Source organism: Cynara cardunculus (assembly GCF_001531365.2).
Source record: "Cynara cardunculus var. scolymus isolate 2C chromosome LG 4, CcrdV1, whole genome shotgun sequence".
Taxonomy (NCBI): domain Eukaryota; kingdom Viridiplantae; phylum Streptophyta; class Magnoliopsida; order Asterales; family Asteraceae; genus Cynara; species Cynara cardunculus.
Genome location: NC_037531.1, coordinates 12,849,059 through 12,859,928, shown reverse-complemented (window position 1 = coordinate 12,859,928; position 10,870 = coordinate 12,849,059). Strand labels below are relative to the sequence as shown.

General features: G+C 37.4%; 1 protein-coding gene across 1 annotated transcript in view; it reads left to right on the top strand.

Moving 5' to 3' along the window:
- The first annotated feature begins 2,194 nt into the window (after positions 1-2,194).
- Positions 2,195-10,870, top strand: part of LOC112511711 (probable acyl-activating enzyme 17, peroxisomal) — a 14,867-nt gene continuing 6,191 nt past the window's right edge. Inside the window, exons 1-7 of the mRNA XM_025117424.1 lie at positions 2,195-2,552; positions 4,386-4,515; positions 4,743-5,011; positions 5,456-5,660; positions 6,228-6,268; positions 6,384-6,509; positions 6,943-7,016. Coding sequence (XP_024973192.1) covers positions 2,299-2,552; positions 4,386-4,515; positions 4,743-5,011; positions 5,456-5,660; positions 6,228-6,268; positions 6,384-6,509; positions 6,943-7,016 — 1,099 coding nt within the window. The 5' untranslated portion in view covers positions 2,195-2,298. The remainder of the gene's footprint in view (positions 2,553-4,385; positions 4,516-4,742; positions 5,012-5,455; positions 5,661-6,227; positions 6,269-6,383; positions 6,510-6,942; positions 7,017-10,870) is intronic.

The following is a 10,870-nucleotide window of genomic DNA, read 5'->3' as shown; positions in this document are numbered from 1 at the left end:
CAACAAAAAGTTTCTGATATGAAATACCTATGATTAGGGGTGTTCAAAAACCTGATCAACCCAATCAACTCAACGCGAAATAACTCAACTAGAAGCAACCTGATGTCTAAATGAGTTGTAAAATTTTCAAACCATAGGTATCGAGTTGATATTAAGTTACTATTATTTGAACTCAACACAACCCGATGATGATTGTTGAGTTTAGATTAATATATACACTAGCCAACTATATAATCACATACGCTCTTCATATATACATATTTTCAATCTATTTTCCATCTCTATTATAACTAATTCGTATATATGTTCAGTAACTGTAAACATATATAGATATATAAATTGAGAAAATTAATTAAATATGATATACGTAAGAAGTATAAATAAGTTGTATCAAATGGTTGATGATGAAAAGGATATTATGAATAGAGAAATAACACATTCAATGATAGAATAATATTTTAATGTACCAAAGTATCAACCCAACCAACATGATCAACCCATATGGTTTGAGTTGGGTTGAGTTAAGATTTTTCAAACCGCAAGCATTGGGTTGGGTTGTTCAAATGTCTTCACCCCCGATCAACCCAACCCATGAACACCCCTGCCTATGACAATATCACTGTGGGTTTTGATTTATTTGAAGCTAGTGTGCTTTACGTGGTGGTTGCGTACAAATGGCTCGAAAAGGTGAGGACAAATAACGGCGAAGAAAAAAAGTTATCCTCTTATTTTTATCTTGACGCTAACAGAAGCAAAATTGTTTCATTACTCATACTTACCATGATCAATATAGTCTCTTTCAAAAACAAGCTATTTGACTTGCTTGGATGCCCACCACACTCAAACAACCATACGAGATCAATGTAGCATGCATATGAATGTCTCCTGCAGGGTTTGTATCTACGTTTTTATGTCAGCACGATCGAGGCGAGGACGAGGATCAAGAGTGGATTGATTAACGTGGAGCACATGAGATTTGGAACCCTAGATTTTCTTTTTGTTTTAGGGAAGTAAGAGTAGGGGTGCTCATGGGTTGGGTTGATCGGGTTGAAAATATTTAAACAACTCAACCCAATGCTTGCGGTTTGAAAAAATCTTAACCCAACCCAACCCAAACCAAAGTGCAATCCAACCCAACCCAACCCAACCCGTACGGGTTGGTCGGGTTAATACTTTGGTACATTAAAATATTATTCTAACTTTGAATATGTTATTTCTTTACTCATAGTTTTATTTTCATCATTAACCATTTGATACAACTTATCCATATTTATTACGTGTATCACATTCAGTTAACTTTCTCAATTTACATATACATGTTCACAGTTACTGAACATATATACGAATGAGTTATATAGAGATGTGAATTGATTGAAAATATGTGTATATAAAAAACATACATGATAATGTAATTGTCTAATGTATATACTAATAGAAATTCAATAATCATATTAAAATCCAAGAAATAAAAGGATATCGGGTTCATCGGGTTGGGTTCAAATAATAGTAACCCAATATCAACCCAATACCTACGGTTTGACAATTTTACAACTCAATTAGACATCGGGTTGCTTCAGATTAAGTTATTTCGTATTGGGTTGGATTGAGTTGATCGGTTTGGTCGGGTTTTTGAGCACCCCTAAGTAAGAGGATGTTAAAAGCCTGTTAAGACATGAATTTCTTCATTCTTAAGAACACAAATAAAAAAATTTCTTCCTTTTTTTCTTCTTCTAAAATAACGTAAAGGAATTTATGCTTTTGTGACAGATAAAAATCAGTCATATATGGTAAGACAGAGAGTTATTTTTGAGGAAACAACAACACGAGAATTTAAAAACCATAAGTATATAATTTGAAAATGTCATTTTCAAGTACATGTTTTTAAGAAACACGTCTAATTTACTTACCTGGCATGTATATTTAAAAATTTAAATGTTTGTTTTATTTTTATACTATTTAATCGTCTTCCTCAGAGAAAAATCGGGTGGCTCTGATGCCAATTTCAAAGTGGTTCTCGCTTTTATCAAGAGATCACGAACTTGTAAAGTATTGCCGGATACGATATTGAAATAAAAAATAAATAACAGAATATAAATATATAATATTTTAATGGTTTTTGAAAAATTAAATAGAAAATTGATAGAAACACGCGGCACCTTTGTGGATAAAACCATCCTGAACTCTATACTCCTTCACATGAATCACGACTCACCAAACCCATCTTCCGTTCTTCCTTGAATCTCTCGCTTTCTAAAAGATCATCATCAAGATTATTCAAAGAATATCAGAGATTCAACAATGGTGTACAAATCTCTCGATTCTATTTGCTTATCCGACATACAAGACCTTGGTATTCCGCCGGAAACTGCCGCTAAACTTCATCAGGAGCTCACTCAGATCATCCGGAGTTACGGCCCTGGTACTCCTCATACATGGAAGGAAATCTCCACTCGACTTCTCAATCCCGATCTTCCTTTCTCTTTTCATCAGATGATGTATTATGGATGTTACATAGATTTCGGACCCGATCCTCCTGCTTGGTTACCCGACCCGTAAGCTCTCACTCCTCCTTGTTTGATTGTTGTATCTAGTGTTTATGTAAGCTAGTTTTTGGGGGCACAGATTCGGAATTTTGGAGTTTTCTATTTACTGTGCTCCGATAACGGTATATCCTCTTGGTTGGATACAGTTTTCACTTTTAAGTATCAGAGCCAGGGATTTCAACTGAAATTTTATGTGTATTCTAAGATTTATTAGTGGAGAAAGGTTTATGGTTACAAGAGCTTCGTAACAAGTACTGCAGATTGCTGGTATCACTATTCCAACCGTTTTATATCAATTTTACATTTGGAAGATAGTAGGATCGAAGAATTAAAAATAAAAGTGTAGATATTGGGAAAGGGGGATTAGCATATTACAAGTATCTGATCTACTACATGTGCTTGTTATAGTTGGTGTCTTCATTTCGGTTATATTATATTTGCTGGAATACAATGATGTAATTGTGAGCCCTTGTTTGGTTACATAAATTTTAGTTGATTTTAATTTCAAAGATTGTGGATATATTCATTGCGATTCATTTCCATGGTAATGGTGGATTGGTGGTGGTTGAAGATGATCAAATTGATGGCTCAAGGTTTTGTGTTTTTTTATTCAATAATAAAATGCAATACAGAGGGAGAAATAAAAAGACCAAAACAATGGTTAAAAAGGGAACAAAATAAATGAACGAAAATAGAGGAGCAATCTGAGGAGAAAATTATGGATTAGAATGAAGGGAATGATTTTAATTCCCAATAGAAGACCCCTAAATGCTTTCGGAACTCCAGTTTTTGTCGATATATTTAGAAACTGAAGATTGATATAAATTTTATGTTCCTTACTTCTGATCTGGTACACTCTATTTATATTACCACCACCTAACTTCCGTTTAACTACTAACAGCTAACTACTTATCATAAACCAACAAGTCAACAACTTACAAAGCGTCAACTAATTTACATACATAAAGACCTTTGAGCATCTCTAACAACTATGCTAAGTAGAGATTCTGGAGACAAGAACTTTTTTTTCTCCAAGAGAAGTGTATGCTAAAATAGAAGAAAAAAATAGAGGAAGGTAGAAATCTTTAAAACTTAATATTGAGGAGAGAGATATACTAAATTATTGTTTCTACCAATGAGGTTGAATGTATAATTTTTATAAAGTTTTTTTGAAAGTGTACTGGGATGATGAATTTACAGAATATTTTAATAATATAATACTGGCTTCATATAATTCAGAAAACACCAGTTTTCTCGACATCCTGGGGTTGAAGAAGGTCCCAAGGGTTCGGTTGTTCGTCGATTCAAGGTGGGAGGTGGTGACACACAACGACCAATCCTGAAAGACCACTCTTTCGTAAAACATTCCTCCAATCATGAGAGCTTAAATCAGAAAGAAATAGGCGTCCTTCCTTCTCAATGCCCAGGAATCCATCCAATGCATTCTTTCCATCGAAGAGAAGCAAATGAAAGGCTTTCATAAAAATTCTCGATTGCGAAAAAACCGATCCTTGTTTACCAACCACACATTGTCTAACTTTAATGTTGAAATTGCTAAAATAAAGTAGTTGTTGGAGTTGGATGTAATTTTTTAAGAGATTTTGATTTAGATACTCTATCTTAGAAAATTATAGCATAACTGACTTTTGATTATTTATCCTTAATGAGATATTTTTGGTAAATCAAGCAAAATGAATTTTTTCTGGTACACCCTCGGTTCTCTTTTGCAGATATATTCTCCTTTCAGTGCTGGTTTTTGTAGGTTGTTGATAAAGTTTGCTTGGGAACTGACGTTGATTATATCTCTGTGCTCATTATTAAGTTGTTTCCCTGGCATGCTAGGGAGGATGCAATACTGACAAACATAGGTCGTTTGTTAGAGAGACGAGGAAAGGAATTCTTGGGTCCCAGTTATAAAGATCCCATTTCGAGCTACTCTGCATTTCAGGAGTTCTCAGTGTCAAATCTGGAGGTGTGTAACTTTTTCTTTAATGTGTAAGCCATGTATTATTTATTCCAGTAGATCATAATCATGGGGAAAACCATGAATTAAATTGGACATAGATGACTTCTGTTGAGTTGTAAACTGGATGCTGTTATCTTTTATATCCATATACTTTGAGCTAGATATTATTGTGTACCCAAACTGCTTTGGGATAGTAGGGGTTTTGCTGTATACTTAACCATAATTTATGCCAGGTGTTTTGGAAAACGATACTGGAGGAAATGAATATATCATTTTCTGTGCCTCCACAACACATATTAGTTGATGAGCCATCTGAAAAAAGCCAGTTGTTGCATCCAGGAGGTCAGTGGCTTCCTGGAGCTTATGTAAATCCTGCTCGAAATTGTTTGAGCTTGAGTAGCAAGAGAAGTTTGAGCGATATAGCAGTGATATGGCGTGATGAGGGGAATGATGAAATGCCAGTCAACACAATGACAGTTGAAAAATTGCGCTCGGAGGTTTGGTATGCGAATTTTAATCTTGTTGCTCTACTTTGTCAAATAGTATTGCTGTACTTTGCCAAGAAAAATAGTACTACAGTGTAGACTGTAGAGAGTGAAGTTCACTGGTAATTATTATCATTTCCAATCAGCTGTTTATTGTATTGAGCAGTTCCTTTTCTGTAGAATTTCTTTCCAAAACCATTGCAAGTTTTTTATTACTGGAGCAGGAATACATCATTATAGAAATCACTATATGAGTATTAGTGTCATTCTACAAATGTGTTGATTATTTTTGTAAACAATATCATGACAATTCTTTTTGCTTCTTAGCAAAAGCACGTTTAGTAGTAATACAATAAAATTATCTAACTTATGATTTTATAGGTTGATGTTGTCAATAAAAAACAAAATCATACAATCAAATATCCTTGACTCATGTGAAGTTCTTTTGGGACTCTATTTAGGTTAGTTGCATATGCTCTTGAAACACTTGGATTGGAAAAAGGATCTGCAATTGCAATTGATATGCCTATGGATGTCAAATCCGTGGTGATATATCTAGCAATTGTTCTGGCAGGCTATGTGGTCGTATCTATTGCAGATAGTTTTGCTCCTGGTGAAATTTCAACAAGACTTGTACTATCAAAAGCAAAAGCAATTTTTACCCAGGTTAGTTTTTATATTTCCTATTTACATAGGCCAGAATAATGAAATCTTTTATAATATCTTAAGCTATTCATGAAACGCATAGTACTTGTTCTATAGTTGGGCTCATATGGTTTGTTGCATGAATCTTTGCTGTTGTATTATTTATATTAGAATATCGTAGTCTTGTAGATTGTCATTAGTAAAATATAGCCCCACTACCAACTTTGTTGTGTACAAGTGTTAAACTTCTTAGTACATGTAAATCTTCCACTTTCCAACCATTTATAGGGCAAAAAAATCTTTGCCACTGGCTATTGCCTGGTTCTGGATAAGTCTAACAACATATCCAGCACAAACAGTGCTACATACCATCACATGACACAATAACTATAGTCCAGAAATATTTATATTCCAAATAGCTCATTGAGTTATAAAGCAGGGTATTCTAATTTATATGCATTCTTCTTGGGAACATGTTATGCTCTAAAGTCTAAGAAACCTTGAAAATGGTTACATGATGCCCCGAGAATCCTTTTTTGTGTTGTTTTTACAACATTCATATCTCTCATCAATAATCTTTTTCCTCAGGATTTGATTCTTCGTGGTGACAGAAGCATCCCCTTGTACAGGTGCTGATTGCATTTCCCACATCAAAACCGACCTTTCATGCTTTCCCTTTTGAGCCCATGTTTTTATTTTTCTGCATGTGACAACATGATCTAACATATAGGGTAAATTCTGCAGCCGAGTCGTTGATGCTCGATCGCCTGTGGCAATTGTCATTCCTACAAGGGGATCCAGCTTTAGTATGAAATTGCGTGACACAGATATTTCTTGGCATGATTTTCTGGAACGAGTTAAAAAGTACAGGTATGTTTTCTTCTTCGTATAACCTTGCCATTCATGCTTATTAATTTTCATTTGTTTGTTCTTTGGCAAGCTATTTTTGTCTTTTTCTTTTACACTCGTGAGTCGTGTTATATTCCATTATTCATGCATTGTTGATGGTACCCTCTTAAGTGAACCAACATTAAAACTTAAAATGCATAGTACGACAATTAAATGATTCGTCATGTCTTTCTTTGTGATTGTATTCTAGAAAGACAGGAAGGCAGTGTAGTTATTTCTGTAAGTATTAGATCAATGTTTGTAGTTTGTTGAATTTATATCATCGAATATCCCAACTCAGTTCATGTTTCAAGGGAAGACATATAATCTTTTGTTAGTATAGTAGCTTTATTTAACTTGAATATTGGTACTGTTTGAATTTTTTTGTTGTTGAATTCACAAATAATAAGTACAGGAATGTCGAGTTTGTTGCTGTTGAACGACCAGTGGAAGCTTTCTCGAATATCCTCTTCTCTTCAGGAACTACTGGTAGGAAAAATAAATTTGCGTTTCTTACCTTTTTGCTTGACTAAATTCCAAGTGTTTGATAACATGCTTCCGAATCCAGTTATGACTGTATTGTCTCCAAATTTATTGTAAGCATCTTCCTAAGTTCCTATTTTGGTTGGAAGCATAGGTTTGTGCTTCGCTTTGGAGACTGAAGAAGTAACTTGTCAATAAATTGACTATCACAACAACTATGTAGATCAAGGAACATAGGAAATTTAAGCAAAAGTTTTGGGATTGAGATATAAGATTGAAGGTTTATTTATGCTTGTGAAACTGCCAACTGCCTTATGGCATAAGGGCAATCTAAGGCAACCATCAAACTTACCACACATTCTATGGAACATGGACAGGAGTTGATGCACACTCTCCCTTCAAATATAGAAAATCGCCAAGTCTTATGGTAAGGTTGATGGTTGCATAGGTTTTCTTAAATATGTGCCTTGATGATTGCAATAGTTCGGTTCCGCATAAATACTTGATTTTAGGATATATGTGATTAAGTTCCTTGGCTTCCTTTATATTCTGGAACTTGCGTAAGAAAGACAAAAAAGAAAAGGTTAGGCATCACATTTTATATAAGATCTAATTAATTGAAGTCCTACAATAGTAACATCTGAAAGTAATCGTGTTTTCCTTTTATTATCTTCTATATACATCAGCTGAATATATATRCAACTGAGAGGCTACAAATTAGGAAATGATCTCCACTCATTTAGGGGTGATCAATGACATAATAAACATCCTAAAATAGATGAGGCTAAACTCAGAAATAGCTAATTTACAGCTAGCTAATTTACAGCTAATACACCTCCTCAGTCTGAGCAGTGTATGGACGAATGCACAGACTGGACCGAAAACGGTTGAATAGATGACGCGGAAGCGCCCTTTGGTGAAGATGTCGGCGTATTGAAAATCGGTTGGAACATGTAAAACTCGGACAACACCAATTCGGACCTTTTCTCTAACGAAGTGAATATCGAGTTCCACATGTTTTGTACGCTGATGTTGTACGGGATTGTCAGATAAGTAGACAGCCGAGATATTGTCACAATAAACAATCATAGCCTTGCGAGCGGGAACATGAAGTTCAAGAAGTAAGTTGCGCAACCAGCTCGTTTCAGCAATTGTATTTGCAACTCCACGGTATTCGGCCTCGGCGCTGGATCGAGATTTGGTCGGCTGATGTTTTGACGACCAGGATTCCAAATTATCTCCTAAGAATACACAGTATCCGGAAGTGGAGCGCCGAGAATCGGGGCACCCCCCCCCCCAATCGGCATAAGAATAGGCAATAAGATTCGTTGATTTGGAGGGTGAGATATGGAGACCATACGTAATTGTTCCTTTAAGGTAACGGAGTACTCGTTTGAGGAACTGGAAATGTGGATCTCGTGGGGCATGCATGAATAAGCAGATTTGTTGTACTGCATAGGTAAGGTCCGGACGCGTGATGGTAAGATACTGTGAAGCACCTGCCAACTGGCGATAATGTGTCCCATCCGGTAGAAGTTGACCACTTGTGGCACTCATTTTGGGGGAAGTGTCAACAGGAGTGGAACTAGGCTTGCAATCTGCCATATGAGCTCGAGATAGGATCTTAGCAGCATAATTTTCTTGAGAAAGAAATAAGCCGCCGTCTTTGCGAGTAACATTGATCCCAAGGAAATGATGAAGGGTACCTAAATCTGACATAGCAAACTCGAGATAAAAGAGCAATTATATCAGTGAGAAGACGGTCATTAGAGGCCGTGAGAACTATATCGTCAACATACAGCAGCAAGTAGGCCATGTCACTTCCCTTTTTGTAGACAAATAGGGAAGTATCACTAACGGTACTCCGAAAACCACAGTTAGTTATATAGGTGGCAAATCTGTCATACCACGCGAGAGGGGCCTGTTTGAGCCCATAAAGAGACTTGCGTAACCTGCATACATAATTAGGGTGAGTGGCATCGGTGAATCCCGAAGGTTGAAACATATATACCGTCTCATTTAAGTCCCCGTGGAGAAAAGCATTTTTAACGTCGAGTTGGTGAATGGACCAATCCCGGGAAATAGCGAGACTGAGCACCGTTCGAATTGTGGTCGGTTTGACTACGGGACTAAATGTTTCATCACAATCGATGCCGACCTGTTGACATTTCCCGTTAACGACCAATCGGGCCTTGTAGCGTTGTAAGGTGCCATTTGCGTTAAACTTGTGACGAAATAACCATATGCACCGGATAATGTTCGCATCAGGGGGCCGAGGTACCAAGTCCCACATGTGATTGTCCATTAGAGCTCGGTATTCTTCATTCATGGCATCGCGCTAGTGTGGATCGGAAAGGGCTTTGATGTGGGAATTTGGTATGGGAGAAGGTGAAGTATGTGTATCTGTATGTAGGTTAAGAGAAGAGGCAGAAGTTGCTGCTCGGGAACGAGTGATCATGGGGTGGGTTGATGCGGGTGGCGGCGGCGGTGGAGGTGGTGAAGGGGGTGACGGTGGTGGTGGTGCAGCAGTTGAAGAGGGCTGCGAGGAGGTTGTCGGGACTTGTGTATTTCGACGGTGGTAGGTATGGATGATAGGAGGTTGTTGGAGAGTGGGAGATGGGGAAGTGTGTTGGGTAGGTGGTGGGGAAGTGGCTGCTGAGTCAAAGATGGTAGGAGATGGATCAAATTCGAGGAAGGAGTAGTCAGATGGAGTAGTGGGATGTTTATCAAAAAAAGGAAAAGAGGTCTCGTCGAAAATGACGTGAAGAGAGAGGAGGATCTTGCCAGAAGAGAGGTCAAGGCATCGATACCCACGAAAGTTGGCGGGGTATCCAAGGAAAACACGACGAGTGGAGCGATGTTCCAACTTGTGTTTCCGAGTCGCAGTCGTGTTAGGATAACAGGCACACCCGAAAACCGAAGGTGATCATAGGAAGGGTGTCGATGATAGAGGGCAGTCAAAGGGGTGGTGAATTTTAAGAGTTTGGTGGTGAGAATGTTGTGGAGATAGCACGCGGTATGTAAGGCTTCAACCCAGAAATGGGGTGGGAGAGATGCGTGTGTGAGAAGGGTGAGCATGATCTCGTTAAGTCTATGAATCATACGTTCAGATTTCCCATTCTGTTGGGAAGTGTGAGGGCAAGAGAAACGGAAATGAAGACCGTTTGTTTCAGCAAAAGATTTGAAATTTTGGTTATCGAATTCACCACCTAAGTCACATTGGAAAGCTTTAATTTTGAGATTGAATTGGGTGTGGATGTATTTATGAAACTGAGAAAATTTGGAAAAAGTTTCAGACTTGAATTTGAGCGGAAAAACCCAAGTATATTGCATGAAATCGTCAATTAAAACCATGTAGTATTTATAACCTGCTTTGCTGGGGATAGGAGATGTCCATAAGTCGCAATGCACAATATCAAAGGGTAAAATAGTAATAGACGTAGAATCAGAAAACGGTAATCGTTTGTGCTTTGAAAGTTGACAAGAATTGCAAACAAAAGATTTACTACGTTTAGAACATGGAATAATGTTATTCGAACTAAGAACATCTAAGACAGGAGCACCGGGATGTCCCAAGCGATCATGCCAAAAATCTCGAGCACTGGAGGTGAAAAAGGTGGCGTTGGTGWCCGGATACGAGAGAGGATAAAGACGACTGGAGCTATTGTGGCGGGACARCATCTGACCACTCTGGTAATCCTTCACAGAAAACCCATTAGGATCAAATTCAATGGACACATTATTATCAACAGAAAATTTACGAACGGAAATGAGGTTCTTAATGATGTTGGGAGTGTAAAGAATGTTGTTTAGGTGAAGGTTACGTGTGGGCGTGGGAATGATGGAGGAACCCGATCCAC